The sequence below is a fragment of the Crinia signifera genome, chromosome 9, assembly GCF_055691185.1.
Source record: "Crinia signifera chromosome 9, ASM5569118v1, whole genome shotgun sequence".
Classification (NCBI taxonomy): domain Eukaryota; kingdom Metazoa; phylum Chordata; class Amphibia; order Anura; family Myobatrachidae; genus Crinia; species Crinia signifera.
Genome location: NC_139225.1, coordinates 115433077 through 115460653, shown reverse-complemented (window position 1 = coordinate 115460653; position 27577 = coordinate 115433077). Strand labels below are relative to the sequence as shown.

The 27577-nt window shown below is 46.5% G+C and overlaps 1 protein-coding gene across 1 annotated transcript in view; it reads right to left on the bottom strand.

Annotated features, from left to right (window-relative positions):
- LOC146035864 (interleukin-13 receptor subunit alpha-1-like) overlaps positions 1 to 27577 on the bottom strand; it is a 96785-nt gene that overhangs the window by 23618 nt on the left and 45590 nt on the right. Inside the window, exons 5-6 of the mRNA XM_083159551.1 lie at positions 12936 to 12977; positions 2565 to 2743 (exon numbers count right to left, since the gene is read on the bottom strand). Coding sequence (XP_083015677.1) covers positions 2565 to 2743; positions 12936 to 12977 — 221 coding nt within the window. The remainder of the gene's footprint in view (positions 1 to 2564; positions 2744 to 12935; positions 12978 to 27577) is intronic.

The window sequence follows — 27577 nt, the reverse complement described above, 5'->3', positions numbered from 1 at the left end:
ATGATTATACAGGAGGAGCAGCCTGTGGTGTCATGGCATTATTATTATTATTATACACGGGGACACCTCAGGAAACAACAGATATATATATCTTTTATTGTGAGTGTGATCCTCATCCTCACTTACTGTTTCTCCGTCTGTCCTGCAGCTCCTGCGGCTTCCAGCTTTTCTTCACTGCTTGCTGCGGCCACACTGTCCCCGACTCCCGGTCCAGCTTCCCTGCCTGCTCCTACTTCTCTACAGACGCATGGGCGGGCGGCGTCATCGTCATGACGTTCCCACCCAGTGTCTGTCACTGCCGGGCATCAGAGGGAACAGGCGGCCGGGCCCTCCTCCACGTAGCCGTGGAGGCCGGCGGCCATGTTTCTGTAGCCGCATACATATGTGCCTACAGGAACATGGCCGCCGACAGTGGAGGAACAGGTAAGGCGGACGTGGACGCAGCACTCCTGTTTTAGACACACTTCCCCTGCGTGCTATCTCCTCGCGCGGGCCACATGACGAGGTCTGGCGGGCCGGATTTGGCCCGCGGGCCTTGTGTTTGACACCCGTGCCCTATGACGATGCCAGCTAACAAAGTATCTAGAAGCACATTCCCTCTGCACCAATCCACTTAAAGTGCATCCCCTTTGCTCCAATCCACGAGGACCTGACATTTGAACTCTTGGACCAATGAAAACTAACTTTGACCTCTCTTTGTGTGGACACTATAAAAGTAGCGATCCCTGGCTGGCTCGGCTCACTGCTTTTCCCCCTCCTCCATCCTGACCGAGCTAAGTTCTATTTGAACCTAGCGAGCTCGACCGGACTGCGCTGCGCTATTTGATATGACGGCGGTAACATTTGTATTCCTGTATGTAGTTAGGCTGATTATATTCTGTATCTGTTTCTTTTCCCATAGTAGTTAAAAGTGTATTTAGTATTGTTAAACCAACTGTATACTGTGTTATACTGTGTTCTTCTTTCTGTACCACCCTGCTGTCCGCTAGGGACTAAATACATAATTTGGAGACTCTATCTCCTTACATTTGAGTTAATCTCTTGCCTTGACTCTTATTCGCATATAGCGACAAAGGTGTAATACGGACATAGTCCTTAAAGGTATTCTTAGTTTGGGTACCAAGTATTGCGAAAGGATACTTAATTACAAGTATCGGTCTAGCGTGTACAATACACGAGAAACGTTCGCTACGCTTTGTTCGCACGTAGCTAGGATTAAAGGGTCAGCAGGTTACGGAGAGAGTACGTAAACTGCGCACTTCACTTATTGTCCATCTGGTTATATTTATATCGATATTGATAATAGATTTTGCTAAGGGGCCCAGAAAGGTCTAGTTACGCCCGTAAGCTAGTATATCATATCATGAATGTATTACTATCTAGTATATGATACATGAATGTATTACTAGCTAGTATTTTATATTATGAATGTATTACTAGCTAGTATATAATACCATGACTATATTACTAGCTAGTATACCATACCATGAATGTATTACTAGCTAGTATATCATGCCATGACTGAATTACTAGCTAGTATATCATGCCATGACTGAATTACTAGCTAGTATATCATGCCATGACTGAATTACTAGCTAGTATATAATACCATGAATGTATTACTAGCTAGTATATCATACCATGACTATATTACTAGCTAGTATATCATACCATGACTATATTACTAGCTAGTATATCATACCATGACTATATTACTAGCTAGTATATCATACCATGACTGTATTACTAGCTAGTATATCACACCATGACTGTATTACTAGCTAGTGTATCATACCATGACTGTATTACTAGCTAGTATATCATACCATGACTGTATTACTAGCTAGTATAGCATACCATGACTGTATTACTAGGTAGTATATCATACCATGACTGTATTGCTAGGTAGTATATCGTGCCGTGAATGTATTACTAACTAGTACATCATACCATGACTGTATTACTAGCTAGTGTATCATACCATGACTGTATTACTAGCTAGTATATCATACCATGACTGTATTACTAGCTAGTATAGCATACCATGACTGTATTACTAGGTAGTATATCATACCATGACTGTATTACTAGGTAGTATATCGTGCCGTGAATGTATTACTAACTAGTACATCATACCATGACTGTATTACTAGCTAGTGTATCATACCATGACTGTATTACTAGCTAGTATATCATACCATGACTGTATTACTAGCTAGTATAGCATACCATGACTGTATTACTAGGTAGTATATCATACCATGACTGTATTACTAGGTAGTATATCGTGCCGTGAATGTATTACTAACTAGTACATCATACCATGACTGTATTACTAGCTAGTGTATCATACCATGACTGTATTACTAGGTAGTATATCATACAATGACTGTATTACTAGCTAGTATATCATACCATGACTGTATTACTAGCTAGTGTATCATACCATGACTGTATTACTAGCTAGTATATCATACCATGAATGTATTACTAGCTAGTATATCATACCATGAATGTATTACTAGCTAGTATAAGTCCCAATCTAACTGAAAAACAAATCTTACCTATATCTTTAGCTGCTGTATAGAAGATGAAGGGCTTTACTTTCCTATATTTGTCTGTTACGACCATTAATAAATTGAGGGAGAAACATTTCTCTTCTCGGAGCTGGCAACTTAGATTCCATTGACAATAACCAAAGTACTGTGTACAGGGCTTCCCAGTGTCTATTACGTCCAGTAAACTGTAACACAATACAAACAATATTAAATATATATATCCTAATTCAGACCTGATCGCTGGGCTGCTGATTTTGGAGCCGCGTGATCATTTCACACCCTAAATGCCTGGGCATGCCTGTGTTTTCCCTGACACTTCCATAAAACGTCCAGTCACCACACACAAACACCAGCTTCCTGTCAATCACCAGCTTCCTGTCAATCACCTAGTGCTCAAACAGCTAGAAAAAAAGAGAAGAATTTTATTGCAGGATGGCCTTGAACATGCATACTATGGGTCTATTGATAATTGCTCATCTTGCCAATTCAGAGCCATGAGCTCAGGTGTGAATTAGGCCTATGATCAGAACACACAGGTATATTAAAAAAAGATTACTCTGTTGCCTTTCCAAATAGGGGTATTGTTAGGAGCCATTAATTATGGCTCAGTTCTGTCGTGTCAGTTCTGTGTTCTGTTTTTCTGTGTTAGTTATTTGACTCTCTGGTGGCCTCCAGTGGTGAGTCTGTGCCATTACAGCCCAGTATCCTTTGATCTGATTTATGCACAAGTCTGACCTCATTATCCCAGTCTGGGAGTTGGGCTGGATTGTTCACAGGTGTCTTGATCACATGAGCCCTTCTTAAGGCATTCTTTATTATTATTATTATTGTTATTATTATTATTATAATTTTATTTTTAAAGGCGCCACAAGTGTTTCACAGCGCCGTACAAAGGAACAGTACAGGGAGTCAAAACTTGGCATAACATTGAATAAATAACAAAAATAGAGTACAAAAAAAGAGCGCCACAGTTTAATGGACATTACAGCTTAAATATAAGTAGTGAGGACTCAATTAACATACTATAAGAGGCTTGAGGCCAATGATGGAGAGGAGTATGCGGACGAAGGTAGTCACTGAGTGTTTGAGTATAGGAGAGCTGTGAGTAAAATGTGTAGAGAAGCGGGTGATAGTTTTACTGTTTCTGTTGCAGGGAGTTCATTGCCTCTTGCAGTGTGTCCTGGTCCAGTCCCAGTTCTGGTCAGCGTATCTTTCTTGTCCAGTCCTGCCAGTCATTCCCAGCCTGCACTCTTCCATCTGGTGCAGCTGGGTGTCGTGGCCCTGACGCTGTGTATCCAGTTCAGGTCACGTAAGTGCTCCAGTGGAGCCAGGTTCTGTTCTTTATTTATTCATATACAGTAGTTCTGGCAAGCTGCCATATTCCTTTTGTTATTCACTTGTGGGTGAGCGGACCTGTTTCCTTTGTTACTTTATATTTTCCCTTGGTCCAGCTCTTCCAGGTGTGAAGAAACCCATGGTAGTGGGTATACGCTTGTTTTGGTTTACCGTGTGTTTATGTACTTATTATTTACTTTGGTGTGTTGTAGCTTGGAGGCACCCCGGTTCCATTGTGTCTGGTGTCTGCAAATGAGTCACACTCCCCCTCCTTGGCCAGCTGCCGTTAGGCAGGGTGTTCCTCCCAGATAGCGCCAGTTAGCTAGATCTCCTCTTGGCACTAGCTCTGATGGTCGCCACTTAAGACCTGGTTGCATCGAGGTTGGAGCAAGCCTAACTCACTCCTTTGCATGTGGCGACTACAGGAGAAGCCTAGCTTCCCACAGACTACAGTCACCTGTCCGAGGAGGTCAACAGAGTCAGTGTAGGGTGTGCCGTTGCCGTTCGAAACAGCGGTCCTGGCGGTGAGGTTACACCCAAAACCCTAACAGGTATTTCCCCCCACAAATTAAGCTTTCCAATGTAGGTGGCACTCAGAAACTTTTTTTTTTTTTTTTTTATTACTTTCACAAATACAAACATTAAAACATTTCACATACAATACATATATTACATACAATACATTCAATATTCACAGTATCATTTGTTCCTGTACCGTTATTCTAGTTGTTCGCACCTATCTCCTTTCCGGTTAAAATCTCTTATTTATCAATTTCTTTGACGCCTCCTTTGCACCTTTTTAGAATTCTCTCTTTTCTATCTCACTATGCCCATGCTAATTGTTTAAGTATTTATTTATCTGTTTATACTTCTACCCTTTCTCAGAATGGGTCTACTCCTTTCGAGGTTATCTCCTCATTTTACCATTTTGTTAGTGCAATTGACTTCTTCAGCAGACTTTTTGTATGTGGTGGTAGCGTTTTGACATATGGAAGCCATATATCAAAAAATGTATTTATCTTTTTCTCCTTGTTGTTATTCATTTCTATCCAGTCCATTTTGAATAGGTATTCAATTCTAGGGGTTAGTAGTGTTATTGTTAATGTGTCTCTTAGTATCCACTGGGAAAGGATCGTTTTCCTTGTTGCTGCAGCAATTTTGGCTAGAAATAGCCGCTGTCCCTGGGATAGTTTTGTTTGTCTATACTCTGGATCTATATCCCATATTGCCCATTCCGGTCCAAGGGGTATTTTAATATCATATGTATTTTGCACATATTGGGTTACTGTGCCCCAGAAATTCTTTACTTCCCCGCAACCCCACATACAATGTAACAAATTTGCATCTGAAGCCAGGCACTTAAAACAATTGGCATCTGTAGTTATACCCATTTGATATCTCCTTTTAGGGGTGTAATACACTCTATGCAACAGTTTATATTGCATTTCTATGTAGGATGACTCCACCAAGTTTTTATTTATACGCATAAATGCTGTGAGCACAGACCGACTGGTCAGCCCAGGCAGATCTTCTTCCCATCTTGCCAACCCCGATGTTATGTTGTCCGCCTGGATTTGCCCCCTAATCTGTGCGTACAGCATTGATGTGGTACATTTTTTCCCCTTTGCTTTTCGTACCATTACTTCTAAGCTTTCTGTTATATCTTTCTTTAATGGTTTTACCTCTTCATCATTCAGATAGCTTCTCATTTGCTGATATTGGAAGATATTGATATCTAAATCCTTATACCTCTCTTTTAGCCCTTCCATTGATAGCATTGAGGCGTCTTTTAAATCTACCACATCTATTATTGATCCGATACCTGCGTTTCTCCATTTCTGTACTGATTTTTTATTCTGAATCAGAGGTTCTTGAGATATTGTATTATAATAAGGCGAAGAGAATATTGATTTGTATGGGGACATTCCTTGTCTGGACCGGGTCATTTTCCATGCTTTACAGGTAGTTACTATTAAAGGATTATTTATTAGATTCGGTGGAAATTTTGCAGGCTTTATATGCAAGAGACTGTTTAATGGGATGTTTGGACAGAACGCTTGTTCTATCGGAACATTGGCGTAATTATCTGTGTTGTTTATCCAGTCAATAGCATATCTATAATTTGCTGCAAGAGTATAACTATGTATGCATGGTAAATTTATCCCTCCTAAGTTTTCTTTTTGACTTAGTTTGGTCATTGATATACGAGGTTTTTTCCCTACCCATACAAAACTTCTAATCGCCTTATTCAATATTTTAAAATCTTCTTTCTTAAGAAGAAATGGCAAATTTTGGATGTAATACAATAGGCGTGGGAATGCTACCATTTTAATCAGGTTACATCTTCCAATAAATGATATTGGGAGACATCTCCATGATTTGAGATCCCTTAGGATTCGTTCTATGACAGGTTGAAAGTTATTATGATAGATATCTTGTGTTTTTTTAGATAAACTAATTCCCAAATAATTTAGTGACGAAGGTTCCCATGAAAAAGGAAAATCTTCTCCCCACCCCTTTTTTGCTTTATTATGGAGTGCTAGGGCCTTGGTCTTTGTTTTATTTATTTTAAACCCAGACACCTGTTCAAATTCTCGGAAGGTTTGCATAATGCCTGGAATTTCCATATGTGGATTTAAACAATATAATAATAGATCGTCAGCATAGGCTGATACCTTTAATGTTGTTTGACCAATCTGAATACCTTTCCACGTATTATCCAGGTAAAAGGATCTTATCAGGGAGTCTATCCCCAAATCGAACAGCAAGGGGGATAATGGGCAGCCTTGCCTAGTCCCACGGGAGAGGGTGAATTCTGGAGTGTTTACTCCATTCACCGTTATAATTGCTGTAGGAGATGCATACATTTTTCGAAAGAAAGTGGTAAAACCAACCCCTAGATTTTGGGAGTGAAATACTCTAAGAAGGTGAGCCCAGGACACCCGGTCAAATGCTTTATCCGCATCGCAACTTATTATTATGGATTGCCCCTCTAAATTGGATTCCGCCTGGATTATCGCTGCAATTGCTTGGCGGACATTGTGGACTGACGACTTGCCCCGGATAAACCCGAGTTGAGCTGGGTGCAGCAACTTAGGGAGTACCCTTTGCAGTCGCTCTGCCATAATGGCCGTCAATATTTTGAAGTCCTGATTGAGTAAGGATATCGGTCGGTAAGAAGATAACTGGGTAGGGTCTTTCCCAGTTTTAGGGATTACTATAATTCTTGCTTTATTAAATTCTCTATTTGGGGGCTTGCCCTCCAATATAGAATTAAACAAAGTCTGCAAATACGGGGTCAAGTCAAGCCTGCACTCTTCCATCTGGTGCAGCTGGGTGTCGTGGCCCTGACGCTGTGTATCCAGTTCAGGTCACGTAAGTGCTCCAGTGGAGCCAGGTTCTGTTCTTTATTTATTCATATACAGTAGTTCTGGCAAGCTGCCATATTCCTTTTGTTATTCACTTGTGGGTGAGCGGACCTGTTTCCTTTGTTACTTTATATTTTCCCTTGGTCCAGCTCTTCCAGGTGTGAAGAAACCCATGGTAGTGGGTATACGCTTGTTTTGGTTTACCGTGTGTTTATGTACTTATTATTTACTTTGGTGTGTTGTAGCTTGGAGGCACCCCGGTTCCATTGTGTCTGGTGTCTGCAAATGAGTCACACTCCCCCTCCTTGGCCAGCTGCCGTTAGGCAGGGTGTTCCTCCCAGATAGCGCCAGTTAGCTAGATCTCCTCTTGGCACTAGCTCTGATGGTCGCCACTTAAGACCTGGTTGCATCGAGGTTGGAGCAAGCCTAACTCACTCCTTTGCATGTGGCGACTACAGGAGAAGCCTAGCTTCCCACAGACTACAGTCACCTGTCCGAGGAGGTCAACAGAGTCAGTGTAGGGTGTGCCGTTGCCGTTCGAAACAGCGGTCCTGGCGGTGAGGTTACACCCAAAACCCTAACAGGTATTTCCCCCCACAAATTAAGCTTTCCAATGTAGGTGGCACTCAGAAACTTTTTAAAGTGCAAAAATACAATGCTTTATTTTGATGTTTTATATTCAGTGAATAACTTGGTAAAGTAATACCTGCGGTGCCTTGGATGGAACCAGCATATAATCCACAACAATGCAGACACCAATAATAGATAATTATCTCTGCTAGGGGGTCGCTCCTTCAACCTATAACAGTATACTTAGACTCTCTATTGAACCCATGTATTCAATCAATACCTTCTGATTTAAAGGACACCACAGATCTTTTGGTGGGTCTGCAAGATCTGAGTCCCCTCCCACCTGATGCAACATTATGTACCATCGATGTTGTGAGCCACTATACCTGCATCTCACAAGATGCAGGGATAGAGGCCACTAGATTATTGCTGACTGATAATGCACTGTACAATGGTCCCCCGCTGTCTTTATTTCTGAAATTATTGGAGCTAGTGCTTACACAGAATTATTTTTATTTTAACGGTAAGTACTACCTCCAAAAAAGGGGTGTGGCGATGGGGTCCAATGTGGCCCCATCCTATGCAAATGCCTTTATGTACCATCTTGAGAAACAACTGTTTTACCATCAATCAATTTATTATGTGTGATTTATCAATGACTTGCTTATTGTTTGGAAGGGGTCGGATACCACTTTGAGGAGGGTCCTGGATACGCATAACCAATCTAACAGCGTGGTTAAACGAACCTTCAAAATTGACTCTAATGATGTTGATTTTTTGGATGTACACATTAACCTTAACAATAGCCAGCTAAAAACATCTTTATTTGTAAAGGACACTGACCGAAAGCATCGGATTATACTCACGATAATTCCTTTTCTTCGGAATACTTCATGGCAGCCGTTTACAATGGGATTATCCCTTGTTCCTCTTTAATTAGACAGGTAGTTTTTTTCTCCCCTAGTATCCAGCCCCTCCTCTTCCTCTATATAGCTCTACTTCTCCCCATGTACTCTAGTCTTTGAGTGTCTCGGTTATTGATCCTAGGAAAACAACACACACAGGGAGGGCAATTTATGGGCTGCCATGAAGTATTCCGAAGAAAAGGTATTATCGTGAGTATAATCCGTTGCTTTCTTCTACATACTTCATGGCAGCCTTTTACAATGGGATGTACCGTAGCTTGACGTAGGACTTCACTACCAAAACTCCTTTCTGACACATTCAGAGCATAGTGCTTTGAGAAGGTATGTAACGATGACCATGTGGCAGCTTGGCATATTCTCCTTCGGTGAAACACTTGCCTCTCTCGCCCAGGATGCTGCCATAGCCCTTGTTGAATGTGCCTTTATGCCTTCAGGAGCCTGACGTCCAACTTTCTTCTTTGTAAAACAAATCACCTCTTGCAACCATCTTGCTTATGTCTGTTTAGATGGAGCAAATCCCTTCTTTGCTCCTTGAGGGATAACAAATAAAGACTTTGGGTGAAATGTAATAGGATGAGAGATTCAGAAAGTGAGAGATTTGGTAAGAAATCTCCAGTTTTTTTTAAAGCGGCAATCATTTACACTGCAAAACCAGTTGGATGTTGAATTGTAAATGATTGCCGCTTTAAAAAAACCTGGAGATTTCTTACCAAATCTCTCACTTTCTGAATCTCTCATCCTATTACATTTCACCCTTTGTCTTCCTAAAACTCACTGTCCTACTTAAATAAATATTACAGGCTCTCACCACGTCCAGAGTGTGTAAATATTCTTCTTTATGGCTAGCAGGATTAGGATAAAAACGTGGTAAGACAATTTCCTGACTAAGATAAAAAGATGAAACCACTTTAGGCAGAAACGTTGGTTTGGTTTTGAGAACCAGTCTGTCAGGAAATATCTTTAAATATGGGTCTTCTATCCATAATGCGTGCAGCTCTCCCACTCTTCTGGCCGAAGTGATTGCCACGAGAAACACTATCTTCCAAGTTAAAAACTTCAGATTAGCTCTGTTCAGAGGTTCGAATGGAGGAGACATCAGGCCGTTCAAAACTAAACTTAGGTCCCATTGGGGAACGATAGACCTCATTCTTGGTCGAATCTTTTTAATTGCTTGGCAAAATCTTTTAATCAGATCATGCTCCGCCAGTCTTCTGTCTAGTAACGCACTTAACGCAGAAATATGCACTTTCAGTTTAGACACCGCCAGACCTTTGTTGAAGCCTTCACAAAGTAACTGCGGTACTCTTTACCTAGCACGGCGCCCATCGCGGCCATCGCTGGCATTGAATGCACAAAAAAATCGGGTGCGACGCGACCAACGCGATACCCGCGATTTCCTATATGGACCAATGTAAAATTTCTCAATTGACCCGATTTTTCTGTTCAATGCCTCAATTGACCCGATTTTTCCATAGGAAACAATGTTAAATGGCCCACAGAGTCCAAATAGGCACCCTAAAGTGTGAAATGGCCCCCACAATTGTTAACGCCACCCCACGATCAACGTGAACCCGAAGCGTGGCGAGCGCAGCGAGCCCGCGAGGGGCGGCGGTACGCGTCCTACGACCTTTTCATACCCCCACTATCCACGTCGGCGTGGAGTTGAGAATAGAATAGTGTGGCAAGCGCAGCGAGCCACCGAGCCCGAAGCGTGGCGAGCGCAGCGAGCCCCGCGAGGGGACGCGGATACCTGTGAAGCCCGCGAAGGGACGCGTTTACCTGTGTACCTGTTAAACCCTTTGGAGTAATCGACTCAAAATTATAGATCAATTGACTCTCCTTTTGAAGTAGCTTGAGGGGTGGAGATAGACATCTCAAGCTACTTCAAAAGGAGAGTCAATTGATCTATAATTTTGAGTCGATGACTCCAAAGGGTTTAAATGAGGAACTCAATCTGAATGTATTCCTGTAATGTGGGCCATTACGGGTATTATTTGGGCTATTCAATCAATAGATGGTTTGTTTGTTAGCTTTCATTAATATATGTCTTCTTTAATAACACATGAGGTAATTACTGTTCAGTATTATCTTAATATTGGTTCATTAATTATCGGCTATTTTTGATCATCCAGAAGATTAGTCTGGGTGTCTTGATATTCATTGCCATTTGTATTGCATATCTTATACACAGATAGGAGTGGGGGGACCGCTATTCTGCCCAAATGGTCACTATAATTGCTGCAGTGATATAAATCAGGTTATAGAATATAATATTAATACACAGATGCCTGTCCAGATATAGTGGTTGTGCGATTGTTTATTTCCGGTTTCCATGGTAACCTGACGTATGAGAAGGGCTGCACTACGATCGAGCAGTTCCGGTGGGCGTAACAGGGGAGCCTGACGCCAGCTGGTGACGCTCTCTAGATGCTGCGCCTGATTTGCCGGAGACGCTGACCGGAAGTGACGAGTGCGTTCCACCAGTCACTTCCACGTTAAGCCCCGGCTGTTTTGGACGGAAGCCCATGGTGCACAGCACCACAAGCGCACTGACAGGGACACTTTAGTGATGCCGGGAACGCCCCCCGGAAGTGACGGGTGCGTTCCACCGAGCACTTCCGCAATCAGGATCTGTAACTATGGCCGGAAGCCATAGAAGATATACGGAGCCGGTATACACGCTGTATCATAGTAATGAGGACTGCAGGTGTGACCAATTTGGGTAAGTGTGGCAGGAACTCTACCCCTATTTATATCCATTGCATTTATGGTATCTTTGTGCCCATGAGGAAGGTGTACCCACACCGAAACAGCTGTCGGGCTGAATGGGGCTCAATACTACAGGGCTGCCCCTTGATTGAAGATAATGATAAGTACAGCATTGTATTGCTTCATCTGTTACTGCATTGAAATGCTTTGGTTACTGGAATATCTTTCTTTCAATACAATTGGATAATTTAACTGGTGGTGTGCTGGTCTCTCATTCCTGGATGCTTCTAGTTGATGGGATCAGTGTTGTGTGTATATATATATATATATATATATATATATATATATATATATATATATATATATATATATACAATACCAACACCAGTGGCACTCGGGTGTATCCAAAAATGACAACACACAGCGGTGTTTTAACGACGTTTCATTTCTCTAAACGGAAATTTCATCAGGTTACCTTTGTAACCTGATGAAATTTCCGTTTAGAGAAATGAAACGTCGTTAAAACACCGCTGTGTGTTGTCATTTTTGGATACACCCGAGTGCCACTGGTGTTGGTATTGTATATTTGGTCACAGTGCTGCTGTGATCTGTAGGCACCGGGGCCAAGTTTTCTTGATTGGAAGAGTGCCAGCTCTACTGCAGAAGTATATATATATATATATTTTTAGATATACACACACACACGCGCACGCACACACACACACACACACACACACACACACACACACACACACACATATACACATAAGTACAAACACACTATGAAGACAAAAGTGATTGGACACCCCCAGCACAAGTGGAATGGTGTGCTCCTACGGCAGGCACATGTTCATGAGGGTACAAAACTTTTCAGATCAGATGAACGTGTTTGGGATCATACAGTAGGTATACTGAAGAATGGAGATGGTGGCGTTATGCTGTGGAGCGGTTTCAGCTGGTTTTAAAGAAAATTTGGTTACACGGATGAACTGGCCAACTCAGAGTCCAGCTCTTAACACCATTGAGAACCTCTGGGACAAATTGAAGCATTGGGTGCATTCTAGGCCGAATTGACCTTCTTCAATGTCACAGTTGGTCACTATTCTGAAGGCTGAATGGTAACACATACAACATGCGGTTGTCCAGGAACTTGTGGACAGTTTGCCACAAAAGGTGTATGCAGTAATCAATGCAAGTGGCGGCCCTACAAAATACTTGTGTCAATAAATTCTTGTTGATTTATTTGCTCTCATTGTCCAATAGCTTTTGTCTACATAGTGTATATATACTGTGCACACACACAAAATAAAAACTTTTGGTTCTTTTTTGTATATTAAAATAGAAACAATCTGAAAGTCATTTAATTGCTCCACTATTCCAATTACAACAATCTTCCATCTGCATATTACTAAAAATTGCATTGCCATAGAAAAAAATAATAATTTACAATAATACATAACCCAACTTACTTTAGTTCGGTATTTGTCTGTACAGTAGTAGAGTTTTGTTCCCTGCATTATAAACAAAATCAATAATTAGATATTTAGGATTTATATAAATTACAAGTGATATATTCCCTCCAGTTCTTTTAACAAGCCCACTAAACAGCCCTCAACATGATTAAGAAAAACACATGTACATTTACAATAAATCTTAGGATGCAATTTGTTATTTGCTTTCATATGTTTAGTAATGCTTTGCAATATATTTGGACTTATTTGGTTCTACGATTGGTTGCTCTAAAAAAAATGTTGTTTAACTTGACTTTTATTTCATTTTCTCCTTGTATACAGTGTCTTAAATGTGCATATGTATCCTAATGATCAGTTTTAGCACTGGTAATTTATCATTTATTTATTAACCGTTTCTTATATAGCGCATACATATTCTGCAGCGCTTTACAGAGAAGATTTGTTACTTGTTTCCTAGCACGACACCCATCGCATACTGTACTTAGTGGTGTGCGATGCGTGCGATGCGATATTCCCGTTAAATTAAAAAAAGAAACAAGCAGAATATATATCTAGAGAGCGCAAGAAACACTGAAAGATTTAGCTGTATAAAAATACAAATTTATTTAAACATGATTGTCACACATATTACATTTAGTAAAAAAGACACAATTGTACATTGATCCCTTGAATGAGTTAATAAACATAAAAATATGTAAAAAAGACTGTGTCCATTTTCCAATGTCTGTCAATAGTTAATTTCCAAGGATACTGACAGTATGAGTTCCAATAGCCAAATTATTTATTTAAGGTAATTATATCCACAGAATTTGCATATTTCCAATTAATGGATATTTAATTAGCTGGAGGTGGAAGAAGTCCAGAAATAGCCAACAATTGTAGTAAGGGTCACTTGATCCGTGATTATGGCTTGCTCATAGGTAATGACAACAGTCAGTATTAGAATTGCAATTTGTATAGGCACCCGTATTACTCTCACTTTAAGCCTTTCCGTATAATGACTTAATCACCGTCAGCATGAGGTATATGGAAGCGGATAACACGCAGATTCACAGTTACCTTCCAGATTTAGACTGCTGAGTGGTTCCTCAACCTGACCACAGCACCGAGACCTGCTCGCTGTGTCAGGGAGCCGACCGCCCTGAGACGGACGCTGCGGGGGAACAGATGTAACAACTGTTTGGTGTGTATAGCTACCTCAGCTCCCGACAGGTGATTACCGGCTTGCGCCGCGCTCCACTTGTAGCGAGAATGTGACCTGCAGTCTCTATCCCTTGGAGAAAGTTCCTTGTAGGCGCAGTGAGAAACAGGATGGCACAGGACACGTCTTAAGCAATTTGCATCAAGGGCATCACAGGCAGAGAGAGCTCTTGACGCATTTCTCCGTCATACCAATTTGACGGTTTCCTCAGAAGATACTCCCTCTGTTTCATTGTGGATATTTAAAGGGCTGTTCACCAATCAGAGCAGCGGAATTAAAAGGGATCACCTGTATTATATTCACAATCAAGACGGCACATACATTGTTCAAACAAAATCCCATATTATTTGTATGGTGTTTCAATGGCAAGTTTCTATCAACAATATATAGAGAGAGAGTAATGAATAGATTATTATCCAAGGGGCAATAATATTTATAAGCACGGAACAGCAAAAAAAACAGGTATATATTTTGTATATAGAAACAGACAGGAACATTTGTTTCCACTAATTACTATCTATTAACACCACATTGAAGTATTTATTACTAGCATAAATCACAGTGTGGCTGCTGTGGCGCAACACTTAAAGCGAGAACATAGCAACCCAGGAGACCCGAGTTCGAGACCAACCCAGAGTACCCTGATCGGAGCCTACATAGATATGTCTAATTTTTCTTATATTTTATTTTCTGTTAAATTAACAGGAGTGCTTGTACAATGAAATATCGCATACCATTGCATGCCAGCAAATAGCATGTGATGCGATTTTTAATTGTACAATCAGGGTGCTTACAATGTTAAATGCACCCCCATTGTCAACGCCACCCCCACTATCAACGCCAACCCGAAGCATGGCGAGCGGAGGGAGACCAGGAGGGGCGGCGGTACACGTCCTCCGACCTTTTCATACCCCCACTATCCATGTCGGCGTGGAGTTGATTTTAGATAGTGTGGCGAACCACCGAGCCTGAAGCGTGGCGAGGGGCCGCGGAATACGAGCCCGAAGCGTGGGGAGCGCAGCGAGCGGCACGAGGGGACGCGGAATACTGTACATGTAAAGTAATCAGTGTCCCTCACCATGCTTCAGGCAGAGTGGCTCGTTGCACTCGCCACACTATCTAAAATCAACTCCACGCCAACGTGGATAGTGGGAGTATGAAAAGGTCGGAGGACGCGTACCGCCGCCCCTCGTGGGCTCGCTGCACTGGCCACGCTTCGGGTTGGCATTGATAGTTGGGGTGGCGTTGACAATGGGGGTGCATTTAACATTGTAAGCACCCATCAGGGTGCTTGTACAAATAAAAATCGCTTCGCATGCCGCTATATTGCATGCGATGCGATTGTATAAGATGCACTTCGATCAAAATCGGGGGAGCCGTGCTAGGAAACAAGTACCGAATATTTGAACATTCACATGATTACCTGCTCCAGTGGAGCTTACAATCTATATCAGGCATTCCACACCACGGTCCTCAAGGCACACCAACAGTGCAGGTTTTGTAGATATCCAGGCTTGAGCACAGGTGACTTAATTAGTATCTGAGAGATTCTGATTAAACCATCTGTGCTGAAGCCTGGATATCACTAAAACCTGCACTGTTGGTGTGCCTTGAGGACCGTGATTAAATTAAAACATATAACAGTTTCTTTTTCCATATGCCAGTCATCAGAAACTTGACAGGGCGTACCACGTCCACGGTGTCCAGAGCAGGAACCAAAAACATCTGGGTATCTTTGCCTTTAGCTTCCTTGTATTCTTTAATCCTCCCACATAGAATATATTGAGAAAATTTCCAGAAAAAAATATATGTAAAAAAGGTTTTTATTACAAAGTCCAAAAACAGGTTAAAAAAGGTCCAATCGATATGGCAATGCAGACATAGAAAAAATACACAATTGGTTTTGCTAAAACATGAAAAAAAAATAAAATAAAAAATTGCAGGCTGAGCCCCAAAAACCAGGAGGCAACATAAGAGACCAAAACACAATCACTACAAGATGGTACAAGTCCGGACAGAAGTGAATGGTGATAGAATCCAAAGTTACCTCCGTGGCTCTGGTCGGCTTCAGGATGCAGAAAACAAAGTCCCCTGGTGTCAACGCATTTCGGCTCACTTGGAGCCTTTTTCAAGACATGGGGACTTTAACAGGCATCTCAGTATTTATGTGGTGATCCTCCAATCAAGGTCACCGGAAGTGACATCAGTTCATGAATATTCATCATATCATATATACAAAAACCTTAAAATACATACAATATTATAACAGAGCGGCGTGTTTGCTTCTGGTAACATCAAATAGATATTCACTATGTAAATATGGTGAGTGACAAGGATTTAATTTAAGTCACCGATGGTTCATTTCCGGAAAATGAAATGGTGCCGCAGTGGAACGCATTCCACCGGGATACAGAAATAATCAGAAGAAAGAAAGGGCCGAAATTGCATATACTGTAGATGGGTTCTAGCGTAGTTGGGGATCTGAACTACGCATACTAATGTAATAGGAGAACCGTGGTTTATTATATTCCACGATTCCTTTGATAATAGGGTACATCGTGACTTCCGGTCTTAGAATCGAACAGGTGACACGCACTATGCATGTCACTTAACTTCCTGTATGCCGTATACCCTAGTAGTGCGTCACCTCCGGTGCTGGACTCCGGGAGATGGAACGCACTTTGTGTGTCACTTCGTACGGCGCGATAGTAGTGGGACACCGTGTTTCTCCACTGAGTTGCGTCCCCTAGGGGCACGTAACATAAATTGCAATATAAGGTTTAGAAATTAGAAGGCGGAAAGGTTAGCTTAATAGTGTTTCCTAAAGCAAACATCTCGCTTTACAATAAGGATATATATATATACACATATTATTCAATTCAGATTATACTGTATACAAAGAGAGAAAAAAACAGTTACTTTATTTTACAATATTTCAACAGCTCATGACTCATTTACAAAAAATCATTATTACTCTAGTGGAGGTGTTCACCCATCCGGGACCAGATGTAGGTGACATTATATACAAAGAGAAAAAAACAATTAATATATTTTACAGTATTTCAACAGCTGATGACTTGTTTATAGACACAAAGATAAAAAGGTTATTACTATTCCAGTGGGGGTGTTCACCCATCTGGGACCAGATGTAGGTGACATCATCCTCACTAAAAGGCATATATACGTGTATAAATTTGGAGAGATTTCTTCATTTGAGTATTTCTAAAAAAGACAGAAAGTACTGTTAGTCAAAAAAAAAAAGTAATGCTAATTATTACACCACCTGTGCTGCCCGTCAGAACAGTACGGATGGTGTAGGAGGCGATTCTCTATCACAGAAATGCGGTAAAAACCCGGGCCCTTATTCTGATCGGTGCGGCCGGATCCGATTATGCGGCCAGGACCGTGCATGCGAAACCCCGCCTTCCATACGGATCGCCAACTCCGTCCGTACGCGGTAAGAAGCTGGCCGAACGGACCGCACGTGTATTTTTCACGGAATACGCCTCCTCCATCTCAGGGAACCTCCCCCATCATTCGATGGTCGCAGACCATCGAATGCAGGACCGAGTGCTCCACCAGCTCCCGCAACCTCAGACCACACGGACATTTTTCCGTGCAAAAGCCGGGATCTGGGCGGGCAGCTGACATCCGGCGATGTCATATGTCCGCCCCCTACACGCCGCATTACCATACGTACGCCCAGCGTTTGCACGGGAACGCCCATGAAACGCGGGGCGTATGCATATGGTAATGAGCCCAAATAGCCCTTCACGCCCCTCTCCACCCCCTGTTCGGAGTGTTCACATATCATGCGGGATTTGGCCGTACGCCCTGCTCGCACATGCGCAGAGACGCCTCTGCACATGCGCAGCCACAAAACATCCGCACCGACCAGAATAAGGACCCCGATTATCTGGGTTTTTACCGCATTTCTGTATGCTGTAATGTGCCTCCGCAGTGGCAGCGCTGAGGAGGGAATCACCAGCAAAAGCTGGCGATTCCCTGAAGACCCTGGAAGTCCAGTGCCGGCACCGCATCGCAAGGGACAGCTCTTATCGTAAGAGCTGTCCCTTGTGTTAATAACAGCATATGTTACAGCATATGCCGTTATTAATAATGCGATGTGCGTCGAAGGGGGGCGGCAGATGTTAGAACATCCCGCCTGTAATGCCTCCAGTGTAGCAATTTATTTGGATTATTAACATGTTGCAAGTGACCAGGATCCAGAAGGAAAAGATACTGACACAGTATGCTCCTCATTATCATGGGGGGGGGGGGGTAATGGGTCATTGGGTCGACCACATTAAGGTTGGCATGCATTCGGTTGACTACTGAAGGTTGACAGGGTTACAAGCATTAGGTCAACAATGGGAAGGCCAACCGTAAGAAGGTTGATGTGGTTTTCATGTTTTTTTGTCCCGAATGGCGACACAGTCAACATGGACACCGTGTGAGTGCACAGTGTCGCCATGCTTCGGGCTCAGTCGAATCTCACTCCACACCGTAGTGGATGGGGATACAGTCATTGGGTCCCCAGCATGTTGGTCAACAGTCATTATGTGGACACCATTAGGTTGACATGCATTTAGGTGCATGTGTGTAGGTCGAAATGGGTTAAGTCAGGGCCGAAACTAGGCCCAAAAAAAAATCACTGCCTTTGGGACAGGCAGCGGGGGTCCGGGGACTGGAGAAGGTTACCTCCGGCTCCTAGCGCTGCCGGGCGGTGGGTGGGAGGCAGATTTTGAAAAGACTTGCCGGACGCTGATTGGCTAGTCTTTTCAAAATCATCAGCACTTCCCGCTGCCAGGCAAATAGCGAGCGGCTGTGTATGTGAAAGCTGCCGCTACACCAGTCCCTGGACCCCCGCTGCCAACATACCTGTGTGTAGCGTCCGGGGACTGGTGTAGCGGCAGCCTTCACTCACTCCGTCTCCTAGCGCTATCTGCCTGGCGGCGGGAAGCGCTGATGACTTTGAAAAGACTTGCCGGACGCTGATTGGCTGAATTCAGCCAATCAGCGTTCGGCAAGTCTTTTCAAAACCTGCTTCCCGCCCACCGTCCGGCAGCGCTAGGAGCCGGAGTTAACCCACCAGTCCCCGGGACCCCGCTAGGACCTGGCATTAACCCACCAGTCCCCGGACCCCCGCTGCTCATCCCAGGGACCATGCTGCTGGGACACCACACTAGCACCCCCACCCTCCAGCGCCCGGTGCGCGTGACCCCCTAGCCCCCCCCCCTAGTTACGGCCCTTGTTAAGTCAACAGTGTCATTAGGTCAAAAGGGTTATTAGGTCGACATGGGGTAGGTCGACAGTCAAAAGGTCGACATGGGGTTTTTCACTTTTTTTTTTTGAGCTGACGGGCGGTATTTCATACCCTACCATCCACTATGGTGTGGTGGGAGAATAAAATAGGTAGCTTATATGTTAGTTGGGCGCCCACTAAGCTATTTGCTTAGTTTTACGCGTCCCCTTGCGGGGCGCGCTATGCTCGCCACGCTTCGGGCTCGGCGGCTTGCTGCACTCGCCACACTATATAAAATCAACTCCATGCCGACATGGCATGCGATGGACCCGATTTTACATTTGTCGGGAAACCTCAAAAAAAGCCGGAAATCGGGTCCGTCGGGTCCCATCGCATACCTTAAGTTAAGGTATGCGATGGGACCCGATGGGTGCCGTACTAGGAAACAAGTACCAATCATTGTAAAAGATTCTTCTCAGATGTAGCAGTACACACCCATGCTTCTCTTTTCACAATCTCTCCATACTGTATATGGAACTAGCCATGCCCTTTGGGTGGAGCAAGACAAGCCCCCTCAATGGGGCGCTGTGCAAAATTCTGCTACCAACTGAGGAAACTGGTTTATACCGGAGAAACGCGTCAAGGCCCCTGGTGATCCATTTGACGATTGTGGGACACTTTGCGCATACGTTGGATAATGTTACAGCCAGTTCACCTGCCACCCAGGGTGACGCCGTATCTGTGCGGCTATTTCTCCGCTCCCAGCTCGAGTGTGTACAAGCGGCAGCGGTGCTGCCATCTGGAAGCTGATTGAAAGCGGTCCTTGCACCTGTGCAATTTCTTCAGACACCCCTCCACACACAGCGTTTACAAGGTGTGTGGACGCTTCAGGTCCTGGAGCTCGACAACGGGGTAAGAACCTGAAAAGCTATAACCCCTGGAGATTGGAAATTCCCTCCAGAGACAGAGGGTTTCAACAATTGGTGAGCACATATTCTACTCCAGCAGTTATTATTATCAACCTGGATAAAAATTTTGTCGACATGGAGTGTTGACATCAAAATCAACTCCCATTTGTTTTGAAGTACTGATAATAACATCAACCACCAGAAAACCGATGGCTGAATAAGCTGGAGGTAACATAAACTACCGAAGGAGTCTGAGATGCCTGCACTTTGGTTGTGGTTTGTGTTTAGGCTATGATGCTGCGGCTATAGCCAATTAGGGAGTAGGGAGGAGTTTCCTGTGTAGGAATAGCCAGAGAGTCAGGTGATCTGCACTCTGGTCCGATTTTCCAAGGAGCAGGTTGGTTTCAGACTCTCTCCTGTACTTATTCCTCTTTCATCGCTACTTATTCCCCTGCTGTCAAACATACTTCTCTCTCATCTCCTTTTTGCACCTATCTCTCTTTCTCTTTCATTCCGGCTGCTCCTTGGGGGATTTGGGCCAGATAGTGTAGCGCTGCTGCTGCCCGGCCTAGCCATGCCGCGCCCGCGGAGAAACATCCACCCTCCCTCCCGTTTTGCACAGCCCGGCTCCCCCTCTGCTCCCCCAACGGCCAGCGTCACGCAGGCTGGGCGGGGAGGCAGAGCGGCGGCGAGAGCGGGTACACTGCGGCGGGGCGCAAGGTCCGCGTCATCGGCTGATGACGCGGTGGCGCGCGGCGCCAGGCCGCAAGCTAACAGAGCGAGTAGCGCTCCCGCCCGGGGTAGCGGAGGCACCCCCGGCGGAGGTAGGCAGCGGGGCAGGCGTACGCGGTCCCAGGGTCCCGCAGCAGCAGGCACAGGTGCATCCGCGCCTGTCCAAGATGGCCGCCGGACGCGAGCTGCGGGTTCTGGGACACAGCCCAGGGATTCTTCTGCTCAGCCAGCCCAGCCTACTTTGCCCACGCAGGGCCACCCCTCCACGGGGTCCCCCATGACTCCCTTAAGGAGGGCAAGGAGCGGGTGGCTCTCTAGGGCGCGCTTGCTATCCCAGCGCGTCAGGCTCTCACAGGCAGCGCAGGCTATTTCAGCCACGGCTGCAGAGACAGTGTCCCCTGGAGTTGCGCAAGCACCCTCCACAGAGGTGGATATGGCGGTGGTGAGGCAGCTGGTAGCTATGCTGACGCCGCGGGCGGGTCAGCATTCTGTACAGTCTGGGTCTGGGAATCAATCTACTGCTGTCCTCCCTTCTGTTCTTTCTAACCGGGACCCTGCGGCGCACGTGCTGGCAGCTCTGGGCACGCCTTTCACGAGGATGGCTTCCACACCGCCAAGGGACGCAGTCGTGCCGACACCGTCGCAGCACCAGGCAGAAGGGGCCATTGCCGGGCCGTCAGAGGTGGCTGGTCCTTCCGGAACAGCAGGTGCGGCTACAGCGGGAGCTGTGTCAGGTGGGTCAGCCAGAGCACGCAAGAAAAGCAGGCGCAGGTATTCCCGTACATCCTCCTCCTCGGGGTCAGAGTCGGTGACCTCCGGCGAGGAGGGGGGACGCAGATCCAGGCACAGGCGCAGACGCTCTAGGAGACACCGGAGGCGCTCGCAGTGCTCCAGTGGCGACTCGGGCTCCCCGTTGTTTCCTAGGGGGCAGGTGGTCCACTGCGAGAATACGGCAGTACTAAGAGGCCTCAGGCGCAGCGTGAGGGATAGGATAAGGGAGGGCAGATACGTCAGCTTCTTTACCATGACTGCGCAAGATGAGAAGGACTATCGCGAGGCGAAGCGTAAAGGGGGGATTGGCGAGGCGGCTACTGCACGTATCAGAGATGGCAAGTGGGGCTGTTCATGTTTGCTGCATGCTACTTGGAGACCAGACCCCAGGAGCATATGAATGTTATTAGATACATCCATATGATGCACGCCATGTATATGGACGACGGCGAGAACGTCTGGCGGGCTTATGACGAGCAATTCCGACGGAAGCAGTCGGGTTGTGAGATCATGGCCCTTGGCGCTAAGGATGTCAAGGTGTGGATGGGTAAGAAACCGTCGGTTTCGACCTCCGCCGCCCCGGCTCCGGCGGCCCCTACACCTGCGTCAGCCCCGCGCAGGGCCCCCTCGTCCTTTCGTGGGGGCTCTGGAGGGGGGCAGTCAGCGGGCAGATGTTTTGCTTACAACGGGGCAGGATGCGCAGCGGGTTCCCGCTGTAAGTTTCGTCACCAATGCTCAAAGTGCTGGGGAGGACACCCGGTTATGGAGTGCACGCGTGGCAAGCAGGCTGGGGGGGCGCCCAGGCAAAATGCCGGGGCCAACCCAGCCCCTGCTCCTCCTCAGTAAGGCCCCGTCTCCAGTGAGGGGCGACCGCCTAGCCAGTTGGCTGGGGCGTTACCCCCTCTGGGAGGAAGCGCGGTTTCTGGCCGCGGGTTTCTCGCAAGGATTCCTCCTCCCCATTCAAGGGGAGGTGGCGTCCAGGTCTCCGAGAAACCTGAAGTCAGCAATCGACATGCCTCAAGTCGTCCTGGAGAAGGTCGAGAAGGAGGTAAACTTGGGCAGGATGGTAGGGCCATTTCCTGAACCTCCGGTTCAGGGCTTGGTGCTGTCACCTATTGGAGTGGTCCCCAAGAAAGAGACAGGCAAGTTTCGTCTGATACAGCATCTGTCCCACCCACCTGGATTGTCCGTGAATGATGCAATTCCTATGGAGTTGTGTCACGTACGGTACCAATCCTTTGAGGAGGCTTTGGCTATTGTGCGCGGCTTCGGGGGGCGGGCCCTGCTAGGCAAGGTTGACATCGAGTCGGCATTCCGACTGCTGCCCCTGCACCCGGACTCCTTTAGGTTCATGAGGTTTAGGCTGCCTTCAGGTTATTATGTAGACCGTTGCTTGCCTATGGGCTGCTCCGTGTCCTGCGCCTATTTCGTGTGTTTTAGCAGCTTCCTGCATTGGTGCGTCACGGAGTATACGGGCGAGCCGGGGGTCGCCCATTATCTGGACGACTTCCTGTGCGTAGGCCCGGCTGATTCCCCGCGTTGCGGGGCTCTCCTGAACGCAATGCAGCAGCTGTTCTTACATTTCGGAGTCCCAGTCGCGGCGGACAAGACAGAGGGGCCGACTGAGTGCCTTTCATTCTTGGGCATCGAGATTGACACGCGGGCCGGGTGCTGCAGGTTGCCCCTTGATAAGCTTGCACGGCTGCAAGGGGCGATCTCCCAGTCCCTGGCCTCCGGCAAACTCCGGGTACGCCAGCTACAGTCCCTGCTGGGCCTGTTTCACTTCTCCTGCCGGGTTATCCCCATGGGGAGGGTTTTCTGTCGAAAACTGGAACTGGCCATGGCGGGTCCAAATAGGCCCCAATTCTTCGTCCGCCTGAATGCGGAACTCAAACGGGATCTTAGAGTTTGGGAGGTTTTCCTCCGCGACTTCAACGGCGTGTTGCTGTGGCCTAGCCCTCCGCGGTACAGCGGGGACTTGCAGCTATACACCGATGCGGCGGGGGGAATCGGCTTTGGAGCCTTCCTGCACGGCTCTTGGTGCGCTGAGACCTGGCCGGAGGAATGGGCGCTGGAGGGGCTCACCAGGAACATGCTTCTGCTGGAGCTGTTCCCTATTGTGGTGGCCTTGGAACTGTGGGGCGACCGCCTACGTGATGCCTGCATCACCTTCTGGTGTGATAACCTGGGGGTGGTGCAGGCCATCAACGGGCAGAGCTCTTCTTCGCTGCCTGTTGTGCGCTTGCTCTCTCGCCTTGTATTGGTTTGTCTGCGGCTTAACCTGCATTTTGTGGCCAGGCACGTTCCCGGGGTGGACAACTCGGTGGCCGACGCCCTGTCCAGGCGTGACTGGGCTAGGTTCCGGTCCCTAGCTCCGGGAGCGGATTTGGTTGGTGAGCCGTGTCCTCCTTATGTTTGGCAGGTCATCAGGCCGGCATGGAGGAACTAGCCATGCGGGCTATTGCTCCCAGGACGCTGCGTTGTTACCAAGCTGGCTGGCTGGAATGGGAACAATTCAGAATGTCCGCGTCACAACAAGGTAAGGCCCCTGGCGACGCCATGCTGGCGTTTGTGTGGAGTTTGTACTCCGGAGGGCGGACTGTGTCAGCCGTGAGACGGCTGTTGGCCGGCGTGTCGTTCTTCTCATCGCTGTATGGGAGATCGGACCACGGTCGGTCTTGTCTTGTGTCTCGGGCCCTGAGGGGCTGGCGGCGCGCTTCCCCTGTGGCTCCAGATAGCAGAAGGCCCATTGACGTGTCCCTGCTGCCTCCCTTATTGGGGGCAGTTTGGGATGTATGTCACTCTGAGTATGAGGTCCGACTGTTTTGCTTGGCATATGCCATGGCATTCCATGGAGCTTTCAGGGTCGGCGAGCTGGTAGCCCCATCGAGGCATCGACCTTCTCCTCTGTTGTTAGAGGATGTATTGATACAGGGCGATTTGGTTTGGTGCCGGGTAAGACGTTCCAAGACGGATCAGACTGGGAGAGGCCAATGGCTGTCATTGCAACCGTGCCCGGTGGAAGGGATTTTCCCAGTGGCGATGGCAAGCGCCTACGCCCTGCTGCGTCCTGACCGCCCCGGGGCATGGTTAATGCATGCAGACGGCTCTTCATTGACAAAATACCAGTTCTGCCATGTTTTGCGACGTGCCCTGGGATCTCTTGGCCTGGATCCGCGGGAGTTTGGGACACACTCCCTTCGGATCGGGGCGGCCACATCTGCTGCTGCTGGGGGTCAATCCGACGCAGAGATACAGTCTCTGGGTCGATGGCGCTCGGCAGCGTTCCGCAGATACATTCGGCCTGGTCTGTCTCTCCATCTGCAAGACCGTAATCGACTGGACGCATAAGTACTCGTCTCACTTTAGCGGGAGTCTTGAGGTGGTCCACTTTCCCCCGGGGGCACAATTCGGCTTAATTCCAATCTGACATGGCGTCCTGGTTAGTTTACTCCGGGGGTTTTCTGTGCAGTGTGCCTTAAGGTCTGGTCGGTTACGGTTTACTTTTTCTTTGCCTTCTCCAGTGTGGTTGGTCTGTCAAGTGAGGTGTGATTTTGATGGCATGTGTCCTAACCTGTTTACATCTTTCAGGTCGCAGGGACTCCAAGACGGTGTGGGTGATGGGACACTCTTTTGTCCATTGGGCATCGATGGCATGTGGCAGTTTGAATGACAGTATGCGAGTGAAAGCTCAGAAAGTGCGATGGTTGGGTGTGCGAGGCATGCGCTGGGGAGCGCTACAGGGTCTGTTGCTAAGGTCGGTGCGGGACTTTGGAGTCCCTGAGGTGCTAATCTTGCACCTGGGCGGAAACGATCTAGGCCAATGCACCGCCTTAGAACTGCGGTCGATTATCATCAGAGACCTGCATATTGTGGCTCAGGCGCTCCCTTGCTGCCAACTGATTTGGTCCTCAATGATTCCTAGGCGAGTCTGGAGGAATGCTAGGTCAGGGCCCCGCTTGGATAGCGCACGGAGGAAGGTCAATGCTGCGGTGCAGCGATACCTGTTGGCTAATAGGGGAGGGGTCATCAGGCATGACTCCATCACCTATAAGCGGGGTTCCCTGTATAGGCCGGACGGTGTCCATCTGAGTCCTGAGGGAATGGCCATATTCCTGGACGATTTGTTTAGAGGTTTTAGTTGATGTGTTGTTGTTTAGTAAGTGCTGAGCGTTTAGGGTGGCGGTGCTGCAGCCTAAGGCTTGGCTTGTGGCGGTAAAGAACGGTCCTTGTTCAAATGAAGTGTTATGAGGATAGTGGGGTGCGCTCTCCCGTCAATGATACGCTTGTAGCCCATGCCCCTTGGACAGGGGTGGGATGCACCACTTGCCCGAGTGGGTAGCGTGGGAGAGTTGAACACCAATGATGTGTGAATGGTGTGATGTCATCTTACCCCTCTTTTCTCTATGACCGTTCTTTAGGGCCGCCACCCTCTTCTATAGATTAATATATATAGTTGTCAATTAATAAATTTGACATTCATTATTTGAAACGCCAGCACTTGTGTCTGTCTCTTTATTTGTAGTGTTAAGTTAGATAAGTTTAGATAAGTTATTAAAGTGTTATGGCATAAAGATTGCCGATGGTACGTTTATGGTACTGCTGGCTGCTTATTATTATACTGGGACTCTGTATATCCATGCTTTTCTAAATCTGAGCCTACTCATACGCAATCGGAAATTCCAATCCCCATATATGTGCATATTGATAGTATTGCAATTTATGGATGTAACTACTGTTGGAATTAATAATGTATGAATTTGCATAAGTGTCCCACAGATGTCATTGTGATCACCTTCTATTTCTATTCAGAAATTTATAGTTTTTTTTTATATTTTATTACTGTATTAATAAATTTATTGATTTTCATGACAATTGCGCTCATTTTCTTATCAAGAAATATCAACTATAATCTCCCTGAATCTAGTTTTTAAAAGTAGGCAAGTATGGTGTGTGTGTGTAGTCTGGCACTGTGTAAGAAGTCTGGTACTGTGCTCTGTGTGTGTGTGTATATATGTGTGTGTAGTCTGGCACTGTCCCCTGTGAGTGAGTATGTGTGTGTGTAGTTTTCCACTGACCCCTGTGTGCAGATGGCGAGATGGTGGAATTTGATGTGGTGGAAGGAGAGAAGGGTGCTGAGGCAGCTAACGTGACTGGCCCCGGTAGTGTACCGGTTAAGGGAAGCCGGTTTTATTCCAACCGACGTCTGTTCCACAGGCGTTCTTACCGTCCTAAAGGAGATAACGCTACGGAATTTGGTAGAAGGAGCTGCGTACCAGGAACACTTACGTTTCATATTGTCGCGTGAGGACACGGCCATGAAAAGTGGGGATGAATGAAAACAGCGTGGAGCCCGGGGAGACACTCAGCAGCAGGGGCTGTGTCGAGCGGCAGCTGAGCTGCACTTGGGAGAGGAGACTGCGCCCGCCCGCAGCAAAGAGACGCCTGCCGAGTACCCGGCGGTGATTGACAGGAGGCATCGGTCTCCACAGTGCGACCCATCAGTACACCATCGGAGGGGGACTGAGTGCGGCAACGCTGCAGCAGCAGAAAAGGAGGAACATAGTGACAGGCAGGAGCCTGCAACTGTCTCCAGACAACAGGTACCATACCACCACTCACCCCAGGCAGACCCCAGCTGTGCCTGGCATTACCTTCCCTTGACCTCTCCGACACCACAGGACACCCCCCTGCAACTCGTACCTGCACTCCCTTCTCCACACATATACCCATTAGGAGGGACAGACCCTGTGCCAAATTGGGACAGAGGGGACACTGGGAA